General features: G+C 42.7%; 4 protein-coding genes across 4 annotated transcripts; 1 reads left to right on the top strand and 3 right to left on the bottom strand.

Moving 5' to 3' along the window:
* Positions 1–24: 24 nt before the first annotated feature.
* On the bottom strand, positions 25–5,005 carry LOC108011757 (uncharacterized). Its single transcript, XM_036814526.3, has 6 exons — positions 4,822–5,005; positions 4,395–4,673; positions 3,959–4,324; positions 3,245–3,575; positions 2,087–2,894; positions 25–2,028 (listed from the first exon to the last, which is right to left on the bottom strand). The coding sequence occupies exons 2-6, from the start codon at positions 4,667–4,669 to the stop codon at positions 353–355; spliced, it is 3,456 nt and encodes a 1,151-aa protein (XP_036670421.3). The 5' UTR covers positions 4,670–4,673; positions 4,822–5,005; the 3' UTR covers positions 25–352.
* Positions 5,006–6,122: 1,117 nt separating this feature from the next.
* Pdi (protein disulfide isomerase) lies at positions 6,123–11,459 on the bottom strand. The gene is made up of 2 exons (XM_036815350.3): positions 11,162–11,459; positions 6,123–7,944 (listed from the first exon to the last, which is right to left on the bottom strand). Exons 1-2 carry the CDS (start codon positions 11,313–11,315, stop codon positions 6,608–6,610), a joined length of 1,491 nt encoding a protein of 496 aa, XP_036671245.1. The 5' UTR covers positions 11,316–11,459; the 3' UTR covers positions 6,123–6,607.
* A 1,263-nt stretch (positions 11,460–12,722) lies between these two features.
* LOC118877420 (pyroglutamyl-peptidase 1) lies at positions 12,723–13,605 on the bottom strand. Its single transcript, XM_036816167.3, has 2 exons — positions 13,358–13,605; positions 12,723–13,283 (listed from the first exon to the last, which is right to left on the bottom strand). Exons 1-2 carry the CDS (start codon positions 13,568–13,570, stop codon positions 12,825–12,827), a joined length of 672 nt encoding a protein of 223 aa, XP_036672062.3. The 5' UTR covers positions 13,571–13,605; the 3' UTR covers positions 12,723–12,824.
* A 683-nt stretch (positions 13,606–14,288) lies between these two features.
* Pex3 (peroxin 3) lies at positions 14,289–16,256 on the top strand. The gene is made up of 2 exons (XM_017080293.4): positions 14,289–14,459; positions 14,596–16,256. The coding sequence occupies exon 2, from the start codon at positions 14,717–14,719 to the stop codon at positions 15,869–15,871; it is 1,155 nt and encodes a 384-aa protein (XP_016935782.2). The 5' UTR covers positions 14,289–14,459; positions 14,596–14,716; the 3' UTR covers positions 15,872–16,256.
* The last annotated feature ends 1,098 nt before the right edge of the window (positions 16,257–17,354 follow it).

Raw genomic sequence — 17,354 nt, 5'->3', positions numbered from 1 at the left:
ACCACCCATAAGTCATTGAAACCCTTGTTGCTTAGATTATTATTTTATGCACAATATACATACACTAATAATTTCATTTTATTTCTTAAAATTGACATGGATAATGCCCGGGATTTGGTACGCGTTGACTTTAATGGGATTCGTGTATTGCAAATAAAGGTGTAAAAATACAAATTATAACGTTCAACAACTCCTAATTAACTACAATAAACCTAAGTATTACAGTGCTTCAACAGTTTTTTAGACGTATCTTCAAAAGAAAAAATATAAATACTATTACAGGCCAAGATCAATGGGATTGGATCGGCAACTGGAACTCGATCTGGGTTTGGTGGGGGCTTCCTAAACTATCCTAATCCTTCGATGTGGCATATGGCTCTGATCCGCTGGCACCGAAAGAGCTGCTGGACAGGGGAGTGCTGACATCGCGACTCTCGCCATTGAGCAAGTACACCGGCACGTTGATGGTCACCAGTTCGAGATTGTGGGACGGCGAGAGCATCGCAGTGCTGTCCTCGTCCTCCGCCGCAAGAATGGGGGCTGCGATCTCCAATTCGTTGCCCACCTCGGGCACCATATCCTGGTCAAACTCGTAGGCAGGTTCTGGAATTGGTTCGGCAATGGCGGGTGGCTCTTCATCGGGAGCTGGCTCGGGTTGTATAGGAGAGGTTTCGAGTACAGGATCTGCTTCAAACTGTATTGGGCAAGTCATAAGCCACAGCTTCTTCCTCTTATTCTTCATGTGCGTCCAACGAGGGCACTTGAAACGACGCCTTCGCTTGCGTTTTTTGTATTTCAGTGGTGGCTCGATTTCCTCCCTAACCTGCTGGTGATCTAGTGACTTCCGTTCAACTACCTCCTCATGTGATTGCTCATTCAAAAGCTGTTGATTATGCTGATCATTATGCTGATTTTCTTCAGCTTGGTCTTGATCTTCTAAAAGACTTTGCTCTTCCTCCGCCTCGGGTTCAACTTCTGTTTGTTGTTGCCCCTCCTCTGTGAGTTGTTCGTTCTCGGTCTGATCTGATTCTTCATCTGCGTGGTCATCACCTTCTTCGAGAGGTTGCAGTTCCTCTGCCCCCGGCTCATCGTCAACCTGCTGCTCCTCTTTCTCCTGCTGTCGCTGGAGCATCTCCAGTTGATGTTGCTCTTGTAGCAACTGCTCCTCAAGAAATTCTTGATGCTCCAGATCATGCTCTCCTTCCTTCCCGTTTGGCTCATCAGGGTCGCTTATTTCGTTCTTCTCATCCATTTGGTTTTGGGGCTCCAGATGACTTTTTTCTTCAAACTCACTGCTGTTTTGAGGATCATCTCGTCGCTCTTCTAAAGGCGCCCCCATCTCCTTTAGAGGTGGCTCTTCCTCCCTCACTATATCCCCTTGGTCATTAGGCGCTTCATTCGCTCTTTGTGACCGTACCAGGCTCCTGAGATTAAAACGTTTCAGTCTTATTAATGGCAATCTATGCGGCGCAGATTTCCGAATGATAGTCAGGTCCTGTTCCAGTTGCTGTACCTCATTTTTCCGCTTGGCGTTTAAGGCGCGTAGCTGGCGGCATCGCTTTGTGGCCTGCTTGAGCAGTTTAAGCTGATCGGGATCCTTCTGCACCTGGTGGTTGACTTTTCCAGGGTTTTTCTTTTGGTTATTCAACCGACGTCGGCGGATATTCTCTCGCTGCACTTTAAGCAGGTGGTTATAGTAGCTCACTTCATCACCAGAAGCCTTGGAGAAACAGCGTCGACCAAAATCCCACTCGGAGTTGGAGTTCTGATTGTCAGTGGATGCAATTTGTACCTGGCAGGGACTGCTCGAACTGTGCGTAGAGGCTGGCGGCGTGGGTAAGGCCACTCTCTGCCCTCGGGGCTTGTTCCGGATGCGAGTGGGCGTGGCCGAGATCTTAGTGGGAGTGCTACTGGATGCATTGCTGGTGGTGGGCGTTAGCTGGCTAGCAGCGACATTTAGGACTTCATTCCTGGCCTTCATCCTGGCGTCGAGCTTGGCAAACATTTTCGCACTGGCCTCAAGGTGCTCTGCAAGGATACAACGGATTTTAGCATGTGTTAAAATTTGTGTTCAATTCCTTCTTACCGGCTTTCCAGCGACCATTCCCCATGCCATTGGACTTGTACTGCTTGATGGAGGGCTTTTTGGACGCGCTGACCTTGGCATTTGGCGCAGTTGCGCCCAAATGCCGGGGACTGAAGGTAACCTGTTTCTTTAGCAGCGAGGATTCGCTACAGTTGCTGTTCTGACTAGAAGTTTGACGGCAGTGGTACAGTGGGGTTCGTTGTCCGCTGGCTTCGCTGGCACTGCTTCTCCGCGGAAAGAAGCTTTGGCTGTGGGCGCTTGAGTACTGGTCCTCCTCCATCACCAGGTCTGCATCCTCGTCCTCCAACGTTTGCACGCACTGATCGACCAGATGGGGAGCTGTGGTCGACACCAGATGAAGGCTATCCCGGCGACAACTGTAGCTGTTCACGATGCGCGGCACTGTGTAGGTGGTGGGTGGCAGCACAGCCCTTTCGTAGGTTCGGAGGTTGCTGGGATAGATGCGAGTGACGGGCACGGAGTCATCCTCGGCGAGGATCGTTGTCGACGTCTGATTCGCCGAGTCGTTTGAGTTGGAGTTTGAGATTATGCCATCGACATTGGCAGGCACATTGAAGTTCACTGAAAACATCTCCACGTCGTCGTCCGAGTCGCGCAACTCAACGATTTCGATTGAGTTGTCAATGCCGCTGAAGAGAGCATTGGCCCGCTTGCACGGCTCTAACTGGCGGGCATTCTGGCAGAGATTCTGGAGGAAAACGGGCGGATGATTGTTTAGTGATGATGTTGGTGTACCCGATATGTCCCACATAGGGCAACTGCCCTCATCATCATCGGAGCTGAGTATCTGTGGGGGAAGATTGAAAGTTTGTAAAATAGTTCATAATCAAATTCCATATGGATAATGATTCTGAGAAACTCAGTTAAGGTTGTAGTCATTTTGGGACAGCAAAATGGGGCCGGCCACTGCCTAATACGCGACTAACTGCGCCGGCAGCGGCTTTTGCCCCACTTGCTCGTCCGAATCAGACCTTTTACTAAGACATCATAGTAAGGCATAACAGAGCAAAACGGCGAAGGAAGCTTACTTATTTTTAAGTTTTATAGATCAGATAACTAGACTCTTTTTCGCCGTGTTGCTAACTTGGGGTGGTACATTTAAGACCGTCTCCATTTAAATTAAACTACCAAACTAACCACTTCGGTGGACTGAACCGGTCGATTGTCCACTTTGCTGAGCATATGCAAACCGAAGCAGCGGCTTGTCTTTAGATGGTTCAATATAGTTCTCGTGGCCGTATTCCGGTCCGCAAACTTGGGCAAGTAGTGGGCATAGACACTTCTTGTGGCCAGGGATCTTGAGGGTCTCATGAACTTTTCGGCAAACTCCACAATGCGCTCCTTGACCGACTCATCGGACTCCAGGCGCTGCCAGTAGTAGAATATGAGTATGTATTCGATGTAGAGTTTGTCTGGCAGTTCGGCTTGGATCATTATGCTGGGCATCGACCAGTGCGGGAAGAGACGGCTGCGAAAAGTAAGGAAAAACATTGTTTTAAAAGTGTTATACAAGTTATTCAACTAAAAAAATATATCCCTTAGAACATGAGCTAAAAAAAGATTTTTAAAAATGTATAGTAATCATAATTACAATCATTTAAACAATTCTGAAAGAATCTTGGGGAATAAATCTAATAAAAAATACATGGTATAAGCATTTAACACCGAGTCAAAACATATCTAATTTAATTGACTGTCATAAATTAACAAAAAGAGATCTAGCCGAAATCAAGTATATACATCTCGTGAGTCATTTGAAGCTAAGATGACACACAAGCTTAAATTAACCGAGTAAATAGTGGCGATATGTTGCCTTTAATATGCAACCCTCTTAGGCTTAACAATCTCTACCTGTACAGCGTGGACAAAATGCTGGCTCTGTTAAAGAGTTTGGGGGCAGCAAGGAGAGTGCGCAGCACGTGCTCCCGATGGACGCCGGCGCCACCTCCTCCAAACTCAACGTAGAGCTTCAGGCAGCAATTGATCCGGTTGATGATGGTCTCCTCACTCTCCACCGGCTCCTGGGCGGAGCAGAGTTCGCAGGATATGTAGAAGCCGACGATGTGGCACATGCGTTGCCGGTATATTTCGTCCTGCTGCAGGGCTCGACCCCGCACCATTGTGTGGATGACATCGGTTAGGCCGATCAAAATCCGCGCCAGTTTTCGGCACTTCCATGGCAAGTACTGGGCCCGCTCGAACTCTTCCCGAATGGCACTGCAAGATTATAACATAGGGCGGTTATTATTGTTCTCGAGTACCTGGCTCTATCTCTATCTGTACTCACCCCTCGTACTGCATGAGCAGGCGGGCCATGCACTTATCGAAGCTATCATCATTCAGGGCCGCGATGGCATCGTGAATCTTGCGCCGCGTCTCATTTAGGTGGCCAAAATCCGGCTCCGTCTGCGCATTCCGTTCGTTGTTATCCGGCTCTTTCTCTGCATCCGGTTCCGGCGACTCGCACTCCGTATCATCGACGTTGGCCAGAGTGCTGACCTTGTCGAATTCGTCCAGCGTGCTGCCGCTGTTCCGCTTCCGGTTCCTGACCAAACAGCTCATCGTGCTAAAATAAGGTAAAATAAAACCATTTCGGCGACCGAAATAGTATGCAAATTATCACTCAAACAGTGCCGAAACAACTCGTTAATGCAGTGAAAGTCGCAGGGGCGCTCCGTCGTCCCCGAAGAAAAGGCCAAAAATGAAAGACATACCAAAAATGTGTATTTCTGCCGAGGAGATCGCTCTACATGGGGAATTTCGATGGGCCGCGGCAAGTCACTAACGCACTGCACACCTGAGCGGGTCCAAACATATTACATTTGTAATATGTGCACTGTTTATATATATTTTTTGTATTTCGAGCAGGAGCAGTACCGATTAAGAGCTTCGTCGGATGAATGTTGCGTTTATGCGTCGCGCAGATGCCGTTAATCGCACATCGTGAAATTTCACTCTTCATGATGAGTTCGAGGACTCGCCGCTCTGTATATTCTTTTCTGAATGAAGCCCTATTTGGTTTGCCATGACTTGTGCTTCGTTTGCATGTGTCTTTCAAGTGTATAACTCAGGTACTTTCCGCAATAATGAATTATATCTTTTGGTGATTTCATCTCAATGCGCGATTCAGGACAACGTGGGAACGAAGCGAACAGATGCCGTCGTTTTTGGCAGTGTTGGACAGTGTTGTCCTGTTGCTGAAAATTCGTTTATGCCTTGCCCATTCCGATTTCATAATTCAAAATGAGTTGCGCTACCTGTTTTAATTGATATTCAACTAAGTTTTCAAGCAATTTATAAAAACATAGATAGTAAAAATTAAATTAATAGAAGTCACAAAAAAAAGACACTTCTTTATTTTTTATCAGAACAAAATGTTTAGGGTCTGCTAATAACCACAAGAAATATTTTTTTAATTTAGGCCATTCTCATTTCATTTTATTTTGTATACTTTGAATTTGTATAAACTGCAGTATAAACAGGAAATCTGAAATTCGAGAACAATACACGCACTTAGAGGTTACACAACACTGCTCAGTGCTAGTCCTCCATACTAGTATCGATATATCGTTATTACTATCGAAACTAGCGTGAGTACCCAAATAATAGTTATTTAAATTGACATAAAATTTGTCATTAATACCTAGACATGTATTAATACATTTATTTAACAATATTCTCAATCACGTTTCCGCGGAAAAATAAAGGAGAAAATGAAAAAAAATCGAGATGTCCAGGTAGATCAAATTTCGATAGCGATAAAAAGGCGGCATGAAATCGAATTTCAAAAAAAATGGAATAACAAATACCTACATTACTCCAAGCATAAAGTCAATCTTCCATTATTTAAACTTTAAATTTAAAAAAGTAAACCAAACTAATTTTTAAGATGCTGACAGTGTTTTGTAAAACTTTGGTAGAAGTAGACAACCTAAAGTTTAAGCTAGATATTTTCGTTTCAATTTTGAATTCCCCACATTTGTATAGCTTCCCTTGAAAATGAACAAACAAGGCCTCGTTTTAATGTTGTTACCAACTTTATTTGTTACGTTCTTAATCAGTTCTTTCAATGATTCTAAAAATTCCAAATAGAAAACTTAAAGAATTACATATTAAAATTTATCGTTTTCGTTCATTCTTCATTAAAACTGAATTTTAAGTTTACGCAAACTGCGGCCGTACAATCGCGCACGGAGCGCTTAAAATCTGCGTTGCAAGTGTACCTACAACGGAAGTAAGTATGCGAATAAAAAACCGTGGGCGGGCAAAATGCTTCGGTGGCGTTCCCGGCGACCAGCTGACCCCATCCCCTCGACTGACAAAAACTCAGCCGTCGGATGGGGAGACTCTGGGCGCCCACGTACGCCGAAACGTTAGAAGTAAACTACAGAATGTACGTTGCTAGTTGTGGCTTTTGTTGTTTGTTACACGGATGTTGCTGTTCATAGTTGTTGGATTTTCATGTGTGTAGATGTGTGTGGGGTGTGGTAATTGTTGGATTTACAACTCGTCCTTCTTGGGCGCCTCCTCCTCCTCCTCGGTCTCCTCGGCGGGCTCGGAATCGGCCACCTCACCGTTGGCATCGAGGAACTTAACGAAGTCATCGAGAGTCCTGTCCAGGTTGAAGTCGATGACCTTGTTGTCCTCCTTGCGGAAGTACTTGATTGTGGGGAAGGATGAGATCTTTATGCTCTCCAGCTCGTTGGCAGTGGAGTCCATCTTGGCAATGACGATGTCCTCGTTGTCCTTGTACTTCTCGGCCAGCTGGTCGTAGATGGGGGCCAACTGCTTGCAGTGTCCGCACCACGGGGCGTAGAACTCAACCAGCACGCTCTTGCTCTTGTCCAGGGCAACGCTCTCGAAGTTGCTGGAGACCAGCACCTTGACGGGGTTCTTGTCCCAGTCCTCGGGCAGATCCTGGGACAGCAGGTGCTGCTTCAGCTTGCCGTCCAGGAACTTCTTGAGGAAGGCCTCGATGGTCTCGGCGGACAGGTCGTTCGACTCGGGCTTGTACTTGGCCATGTCCTCCTCCAGCTTGATCAGACGGATGGTGGGAACCTCCTCCTTGTTCATGCCGAAGAACTCGAAGATGCGGGTGTGGTCCTCCTCGTCGGACGAGATGGTCACGAACAGAATGTCGTCGCGGTACTGCTTGGCGATTTCCCTCAGGGGATCGACGTACTTCTCAATGTGGCCGGCCTCCTTGGAAACGAAGAACAGCAGGTGCGACTTGATGGAGCCGCCGAAGATCTTGGAAGCGGACTCGTGGTTGAAGTCAACGATCAGGGGCAGCGACTGCACCTGGGCGAACTTCTTCAGGTTCTCTTCGGTCAGCTCACCCTCGAACACAGACTTCTTGTCGTCGAAGGGCTTGAACAGGATCACAGTGTTGTCCTTAGCCTCGTATTTGGCGATCACGTCCTCATTGCTGCTCACACCGAACACGAACGAGTCCAGACCGTTGGCGGCCTTGGTGAAGGTCTTGGCCTCCTCCGACTCGGCGTCCTTGAAGAATCCAATGATGGCGATCTCGTTGTCCTTCAGGAACTGCTCGGCATCGGCGACGCTGGTCAGGTCCTTGGCTGGTGGGCCGGTCTTCTTGGTCACCCAGGCAATGATGTCAGCAGCCTGGCGGCCACCGCTGTACTCCACGGGAGCACCGCTGCGGAAGAACTTCAGAGTGGGGTAGCCGCGCACGGCATACTGCTCGGCCAGCTCACCCTCGACGGTGGCATCGACCTTGGCCAGCTTGATGGGCGACTCCTTCTCGGCCAGCTGCTGGGCAGCCTTGGCGTACTCGGGAGCCAGAGCCTTGCAGTGTCCGCACCATGGGGCGTCTGGAGAGAACAAGAGAAAGAAAAGTTAGCAACTGAAAGCAGTGGTTTATTCATATTAAAAGTACTTATAAACAGGTTTGGAAAACATGGCTTGAAATCACATCTGTTCCACCTTTGTTTCTAAATATAAACCGTAGCAACACAGACGATCTAATGTATTTTGTAGAGTTCAATATGGTGTGACCTACACGTATGTTATAGCCGTTTAAATTATTTATAGATTCTATCGGCAATTTTAGTTTAATCGTTGTTAATTAAATTGTAGAGCACGTAACAGTTGTGTTTATCAAATTGTTGCAGCAAATTGTTAGGTTGACTAACTTGTAAAATTGTTCCAGTTACTGTAGTTTAAGATGGTTTAATTCCGCTATAAGTTCTAAATAAAATATTTTATTCAACCGACTAAAAGGTTCTATAAAATTTAAAAAAAGATAAAAGAGTACAATCTTTTAATAGCATTGCCGAAAATTTGTTAATAGCGAATTTGCACTCATTTAATAGTTTTTGACTTTTAAATCAAAAGTTTTGATCTGTGTTTCAGCTTCATTTCACAGAGAGTAAATATTTGGCATTAAGTAGGAAATGATTTCATTTTTAATTTAATTATTTATGCTAAGAACCTAGTTGATTTTTAATATTTTAATTTATCGACTTTCAATGTAAATAAAGGTATCTAGTTATATTTAATATCTGTCTGGGATTTGTCAACCGTTAAGCGATCATTCTATTCACTTTAGTTGTTATAAAACCTTGACCAGCTCTAATTAAAAGTATTGTTTGCCAAGAACTTATGTTACCATCAGTTTCTATTGTATGTAAACAACAGGGAAATTAGAGAAAAGGAACAATCATATTTATCCAGTGGTCATAAAGGCACCTTGCAAATCTGCAGATTATGTATTATTTATGTCTTTTGTTTACGCCAACTACAGCTTTGAATCGTAATTAAATGGCGCGCACTGTTGTCCCGCCAGCCAAGTGTAAAATTCTAAATTTGGAGCGACAATTATATGCGCTACATTTGCCACGCATCTGGAGCAGGGCCCCTAGGAGCCCGCCCGCTACAACCCCCAGCAGATATTGGCTTATGCAAATTCCACGTGTCGGAGTCCCATTGCTCAATTGCAGCTCCTCAAAGCCACGACTGCAATTCGGTGCGCATCCCCGCACACGAAATGGATTTAAAAGCAGGAAGACCAGCAGATGACATAATGCCCGGCTTGACAACGTCAACGATTCCGAATCCATCGAATACATATATTCTCGTCTTATCGCCGGCTTCTTTAGATTTAGCTTAGCTATAGCTGCGGCTGACGTGGCCCTGGCATTGGTTCCGCTTCCACCAACATCTTATTATAGTCTCTGGGGAGATAAGGGATCCGCCTTGGATGAGCAGACAATTATCGACTTTGGCTGACGTTGTCACCTCACCTCCATAAAACAGCACCAGACAAGAGCGACAAAAAGTGCAAAAGCTTAATTAAACAACTGGAGAGAAAACGCTGGCATAAACAATCCGCCATGTTGTTGGCCCCCAAAGATGTCAGTCTAGCATATCTTGTATCTGGTGGTTTAAGGCCGAACTGGGGAACTTTTTGTATCACTGATTCATGTTTATCTCTCAAGTGCTTTTCACACTTGCTAGATAACAATGGGTTTTCGATTTTTTTTGTTTATCATCTGGAGAACATAAATCTTTATTAAAGATTTTTGGGCACTAGACTATGTAAGGGCCAAGCCTATAAAATATAATAGTACTAAACTATTATAAAATAAGTAGTCTATATTATCTTTGGTAAGGGAAATAGTCTGTGTACTTAATGACATGTAAAGCAACGTTTTCCCTTGGGCTTAAGCTCAAAACAGAACAAATTATTAGTTCTTAACTTAGATTTTTTTCTTGTCAACAAAATGTCAAAATGACAAATTGCTTAAGCGATATGAGAGAAAAACATTACATTTTGTTTTAAAAACTTCTATCATTGCAAAATCTATTCAGTCTTTAAATATCATACCACGATTTCGTTAATATATTCTATTTTTTGCAGCATTTTGTGCATTTTTCTCAAACCTTGAGAAAATTTGTAACTTCAAAATATTGTATCTTAAAGTTGGATTTTGTCGAAACTTGTTTTTAGAATTTAAGAAACATTTACTTTATCTGTGAAATTAAAAAACCCTGTAAATTGTACCTTTTGGGATCTTTAAAATATGCAAGTTTTTCAGGGGTACCTCTAAACCTGAATTTCCCACAAAAAGCTAGTTTGTAGCTACTTTTCTTCGTCGAACGATCTGTTGCTCGCGCTGGGCATCACTGGCGGCGCAACACCGTTAGGCACGCGCAGAGGAAAAAGAGTTGAATGAACTTTCCAATGCGTGGCCGTTGCGCCGCCGTGGAAAAAGGGACCGAAACCAGATTTGTAGTGAGAATTAGAACCAAAAATCCGAGGCGGAATAGAAAGCAAATGGCGAATAAAAAGTGGTTTGATTCGGCTAACCTAGATTCCTAGTGGGAGAAAGAAAGAAGAGTGGCCTGACGGCTTTTTGTTGCCTTTTGTTTCCATCGGAGAACCTCATTTTGAGATTGTTGAAGCGGATGTGTGATATGTGGCCACGCCCCAGCCTCAAAGTTAGAACAATAACTAGAAATGCCGATAGACGCGAAGCATATGGAGAATCTACTGTTTGCTGCGCACAAGTTTGTTTCCTTTGGCTTTTGCCATTTGGAATTTAAAAATTATAGCAGGTTTATGGCAGCAACAATAACAAAAAGCGCAGCAGCCAACTGCTCTCCCGCTCGCACCCACAGGTGAGTGAAAGAGATGACAGTTTCGTGCGGAGCGGAGAGCGCGCTCTCTACCCTTTCCACCGACTGGATGACGCGAGAGATAAAAACTGTTAGACAAACGATAAATGGCAGGAAAATCAACTAAACAAATTTTCCAGGCGCAGACTGGAAGTGGTCTTCCAACTGTATGAGCAATCACCAAGGATTTGCATCGCAACATGACTTTCCACATTTCCAGTCAACAACAACTGCCACGCAGACAGATTTTCCCTGACGCCTGGAAAGACCACGTAGCCGCTGGGCCGTATGATTCAGCGAGTGCGAGCGAGAGGGCGCTAGCGGCCGGCGCATTTCGCGTTTTTACACTGGATTTTCGCGACTTTTAGCTGCGTTTTCTTTGCGAAATTTGCGTAATTCTCGGGTACTTACAGAACTCGACCAGCACGAACTCGTTGTCGGCAATCAGTTGCTTGAAGTTGTCCACGGTCGCCACCAGGACGCCCTCCTCAACTTTGACCTCCGCCTCGGCGGAAGCGGCCACGTAGGACGCCGCCAGGAAAAGTGCACAGATCAGGAACTTCATCGCGGGCACTTCGTCGTCGTTTCGATTGATTATAACTGAATCTAATTGCCCTGCGTGGGTGCAGCACTCTCGTCAACCAAAACTGGAATTCGAACTGCTGAACTTGCCCGGTTGCAAGTAAAATCCAAATGAATCAGTCTCGACAAGTCGGGGGGATATATAATCTTATATATGTATTGGCGATGTGAGATATATTAAAATATCGATATATCGATATTTTGAATACAAATAAATATTTATATCGTGAAACTAAAAAGGAGAAAGAGACAGACCTTATTTTTATTTTCTACACTTCGCAACGGTTGGCGGATGGTCACACCAGCTTATTTTAAATTTGACCTCCCTCTCCTTTATATAATGTTAGAAAACGTTGTATCTTAACATTTCTGTCAATGGAGTGAAGTAAAAAAATATTAAGATATCTCTACATCGATATTTTGATTAACCTATTTATTTTATTTATTTTGCTTGCCTGCATTACTTAATACTTTATCTATTACTTGTACGCCTTATTTTACTAATTTTACTACGCCTTATATTTAATATAGATCTTTTTATGATCTATTTATGAAAAATAACTGCAATCCAGCATAGTCGTATTTCAAATTTAGGAGTAATTTTTTTACATTATTTTCAAACTAATTATTTATGATTGTTTACACAGTCTTTAAGCCAAATAACGGATTACCCATGGACCCCCAGGAAATGGTCAATTCTTTTACTGGTTATTTGTTTTGCTTGCTTACAGATTTAAGAACATAAAACTAAGATAAATAAACATATTCTCGAATTTTTTGGACAATTTTTTAAACCAGCCGTCTACGGTTTCGAGAATCCATTGAATATTACGCTTTTCTAACAGCCGGATTCAAATTTAAGGGGCGTTTTTATTTCCGCAAGTTTTACTAAAATTTGTACGTCCTAGATGGTATTATCATTTGATATTTTAAAAACTGTAACACTTAGATTTATTTTTGGGATACCATGTTTCGCCTACAGTTAAAATTGTACGCTATTGAATATTTGTTGACAATAAGTTTTTGCTAAGGCAGAAGCATTTGCTATTATTTCTCTAGGTTATAGTTATTAAATTGTACCGATTTTTCTAGAAATAATTGTGTAAGAATGATCTAAAGTATTACTCATACTTATAAAAACAAGTTTACCCGTGAGTAAATATTTCAAGTTACATTATTCGTTCTATTGACACAACTACTTTTATCATGCTTATTTGTTTTTTTTTTTAATTATAATTGTTTTTAAAATATTTATGTTATTGTCATGCAGTTCGTGTCATCAACCTTTAAAAATGAACGTACAGCAGGGATGTGTTAATATGAAACAATTTAATATTTGTTATTGCAGTTGGATTGTTTTCCTGTTTCTTTTGTATAAAAACTGTAGGTGTTTATGATCATTTGTAAGATATAAATAAAACTCATTTATTAAACAACTTAAACAGACAGACATTGGAAGAATACAATTAAATGCACATTGTAAATACGGAATTCAGGAGTCACATGCGGCCACCTGTTGAATACATTGTTCGACTATTCGGAAAACAATATCGGCAGTTTTCTCACTGCTAAATGGTTTATCTATGGGCGGTACATGAACGAACAGACTACGTTTTTTGTCCATATCCAGGGATTTAAGATAGATATAGCCGCATAGAAAGTCGCCCACATTTTTGGAGGCCTTCGTAGCGCTCAGATGCTTGATATTATCATTAAGAGGGGGCTCTGTGGGTGCCACACAATCGGCGCATTTTTCATTTACGATCGCCACAATCTTATCCACATCGAGCTCGGTCTTCAAAACATTTGCATGTCCATTGTTCGGGAGTTCGCAGCTGCCGTTGGGTAATCTTTTATCACAATTATCAGCTCTTCGGAACTTGTGGTTATATGCCAGCTTCTCAATGTAGACACATTTTGCGACACCCGAAACGCCGACATGAATGACCAGCTGGTTTAGAAGGGGAAAAGTGATATCATCTTGCTCTCTATCTATTTACGGTTCAATTGAATACGCATTCTTACATCTGGCTGGCGCTTCCATATCTCCGTCACGGCCTCGTCCACAGCCCCATATTCCACCGCAACCAAACGCTTTTCAAGATCATATTCTATGTCATTGTGGGTGAGGACTTCCGGAAGGAGTTTAACAGCTTCCCAGCTGGCATTCACGGCTTCATGACCGAGAAATGGCCCGAATCCCGAGACCACAATTAGCTTTCGGTCCGACGACGCCATAACATACACTCCAACTAAACCACCCACCCCCAACAAACTATATTATATATCATATGTTTGTCGTCTTCTTCTTCAGCTTTTAAATTTTGCGTTCCCACTTAGTCGCATCTATTGCTTTTTAAAATTAGAAAGTATTTCCGTTAAATTAAAACTTTGATAAAACATTTAACCTGTTATGCTGGTTTAAAATTTCTTAAATTTCTATAAATAGTCTAAAATAAAATCGGTTACTTGCACTATCTAAAATATTTTAAATAATAAAAAACGTTAAATGGTTGAACTGAATAATAATATTATTTCCAACAAAATATTAATTTAAAATAATTTGGTTAAACAAATTTGGTAATTTCAAAAGCAAACCTATTTAAATATTTTATTATATTTTTTAATTCAGTAATGGTGGTTATAAAAGTTTAATTTTATAAAGGAAGTAGAAGTATTGGGTGATTTCTAGTAGAGATTTATCTATAAACTTCTCGCAAATAAAATAAATGGTTAGACTTTTTAAAATTAAGCTTTTATAGAAATAAAATATTATTAAATAAGTAACATTATTTTATTATTATTATTCCAATATGGGTGATAAAAGTGTGAAAATAATAGGAATAGTAGTAAGCAGATAACCCGTTACGAAGTAGTGAAAGTAAATATACCAAGCGAAATGGTATTTTTTGGTATTTGGATCACCTGAGCCAATCGCTTTTTTGGGATTTTTCTTGAAACATATCTGACGACGCAGTATGCGGCTCCAAACAGAGCAATAACTCTTTGGGACAACAAAAAAGATAATCCACTCCATACATTCCAAAGATCCGCGCAGATGCAAGCGAACGACCCACCATCGATCCGATAAAGCAGCGAACTAGATCCGGGCATAGCCAATTTAAAGGTGAGTGTTACCTGGTGGTAATCTAATCGCAGCGGATAACTTGAGGGCGCTCCCCTGCTGGCAGCGACGCCGGCAGAGCGCCACCCTACGCACACAGGTGAACTTTGCACATTAACTATTAATTAACCTCGAACAGGTCGCCGGTGGAGCGGGAAAAGTGTTTAGCAGTTGGCCCATTTCACACAGGAACGGAACAGGCCCGAGTCCAGTCCAGTCTAGACCATCCCGCAGAAGAGAGTCGTTTTCCAATCGTTAACATGCTGTCGCGCCTGCAGGACTTCTTGTCACGCCACCGGCGGAAATTCATAGTGACCGGCGTTCTGGTGGGCGGTACCATCTACGCGGCACGTTACGCCCAGCGGCGTTTCGTGGAGTTCCAGGAGAAGCAGGCAAGGGAGTTCTTCGAGAGGACGCGGCGAATGACCCACTTCGAGTCCACGGAGAAGACCTGTAACCAGGTGATCCTCGGCATGGGCGAGGAGATGTGCCAGGCGGTCCTCAGGGAGTGCAGCACAGACGAGCTGCTCGAGCAGCTGCGCCAGAATCCCAAGAACAAGCTGGAACTCTGGGAGGACATGAAGATCGTGGCCTTCACAAGACTGGCCACCTACGTCTACGCCTCGTCCATGCTGGTTATTGCACTGAGAGTACAGCTGAACCTCCTCGGCGGCTATATCTATCGAGACATCATGACGGAGCAGAAACAAATCACAGATGAACTGAAGCAACAGTATCTCTCTCTCATCCGACACTTCATTACGGATTCCGGAATTCGGGACCTGGCGCGATATATTCGCACACAGGTCATTGCCGTCATAAAGGCCATGCCGCTGACCCAGCAGCTGTCCCTCAACGACTTGGAACAGCTCTTTTGGTCTCTGCAAATGGCCATCAACGCGGACACTCGTCGAGACCCCAACTCCCGGATGAGCAAGTACCTGCTGCCCAGCCAGAATCCCAGCCATTCGCCGCTGCTGCAAAAGATGTTCAACGAGACGCTGGATCTGCTGGAGAGCGAGGATGCCATTGGTGTATGCTCGCACAATGTGAGCCGGGGGTTCGTCCTGGCCTGCGATGCTATAGCAGAATCCATGGGGGAGACACTACAGCATCTGCCGGCAGCTGAAGTGCAAACTCAACAGGAGCAGTCCCTCAAGTTCAACCAGGCAGGAACCTCAACCGGCAGCAGTTCGAAGAGCCAAAACTTGGAGAACAACAACTTGCTAAACATCAACCGGGTGCTGATGGCGCTGGCCAAACTCATTCCAATCATCAGTGGCCTCACATCAAGGGGTTTCGACAGCACTTCGCGACCCCACAACCTGCCCACCCAGCTGCTCACATTTTACGTGGTCGCCGAGAAGACAAAGACGCTAGGGGCCAACGTCTACGAAAGCTTCAGCTCCGCTTAGGAGATCGACAAAACTTGGATTATGCACCCGTGCATAGGCTAGGCTAAGTCATTTGGAAGATTATAGTTTATATACTTATATATTTTAAATACGATCATAATTCTCGGAAGCGTTGTTTGTATGTCTGCTTGAACCCAACCCGTATTAAGTTTAGCTCCTAAGAATATTTAATCGAAAGCGAGTGTAAGGTATGCTTAAGCAGATTCCCCAATTGAGTCCACGGGGAGTCCTTCAAGACAGGGACACAAATCGAGAAACGTGAAGGCCTTTTAAAATAACTGGAGAGTGTAATATGTGCTTAGGATATGCAAAAAATGAGATGTGGTTTTTATATAAATGACCTGAGGGTTACTGGTACCGAAAATAAATTGAAGAGTAAATTATATGTATTTGTGTAATTCTGAAACCTTTATTAAGAAATCTATCCAAGTGAAGAAAAATTAGCGTATGTAATTTTCTTTATTTTGGAATCTCTTAGAATTTTTCATAATTGGCAACTAAATAAATTATTCATTTCTTTTTTAAATTTACCTTGATTTTGTATATTTTAATAAACTCGGGGTACTTACATACATAGGCCAGTAAAGAAAATTCGATTTGGCTAGCAACTTCGAGGTGTTTTAAAATTAAAATTTAAATTTAAATTTAAACTAAGCAACAGTACATTTTAATTGCAGAACTACAATGGATTGGTGATCTTTCACTGTCCATTTTTAGACACCTTTATTTGATATCTACATTATTGCTTCCCACCAAACTAATAATTCAAATATATTTCGCAGTGAAAAGGTATTTTATACTTTATGCGTTGCCAGTGCACGGTGGGTCAGAAAGTTAATTTTTTGACCAATTATTTTAACAACAAGCTTTCATTTGTTAATTGTATTTTTATTTTAAAAATTAAAGTAATTTTTATACGACGTGCAAAGGTAACTTAAAACAGCGATGACCGAAAACTAAAGCAAAACCGCTCTGAGTCGGTGACTAGCGATTTTAGAAAATTTTTCGAAGAAATTATTTAATTAAGGAATGGAACTCGAAATGCAAAATACTCAAAAATCACAGAAAGCTGAATATTTCCAGCTTTGATGTCCTTTTTCTCACAATGCTTGTTTTGGGGAGCTTTTTTGAAAATTGTGGATGTAAATCCACGAGATTAAATTGGATTTCACCACGGTGGGTGTTTGGCGATAATTAGTTGTATTTTTAGCGACCAATTAGAAATTGTAGTTACAATTCAACTTTCTTACCTTTTCTCTAACAAAAAGTCAACTTGGTGATGTCGATAAAAACAACCAAACTTTATTTTGTGCCTTAGTTAATAGTATTTTTGTGAATTTCCATAAGTTATTTTTTATTAACTGGTTAAAATGTACGTGTTCTGGTATAAGGTAGAGCATCCCTGCTATACAAATTTCAAATGAATCTAAATGATAAGAACCTGCATATACGTAGGTGCAAATAAAATATGGGGTTCGCCCGG

This window comes from Drosophila suzukii, chromosome 3, assembly GCF_043229965.1.
Source record: "Drosophila suzukii chromosome 3, CBGP_Dsuzu_IsoJpt1.0, whole genome shotgun sequence".
Lineage (NCBI taxonomy): Eukaryota > Metazoa > Arthropoda > Insecta > Diptera > Drosophilidae > Drosophila > Drosophila suzukii.
Note: the sequence above shows the minus strand (reverse complement) of the source record. Positions and strands in the feature narration are given on the sequence as shown.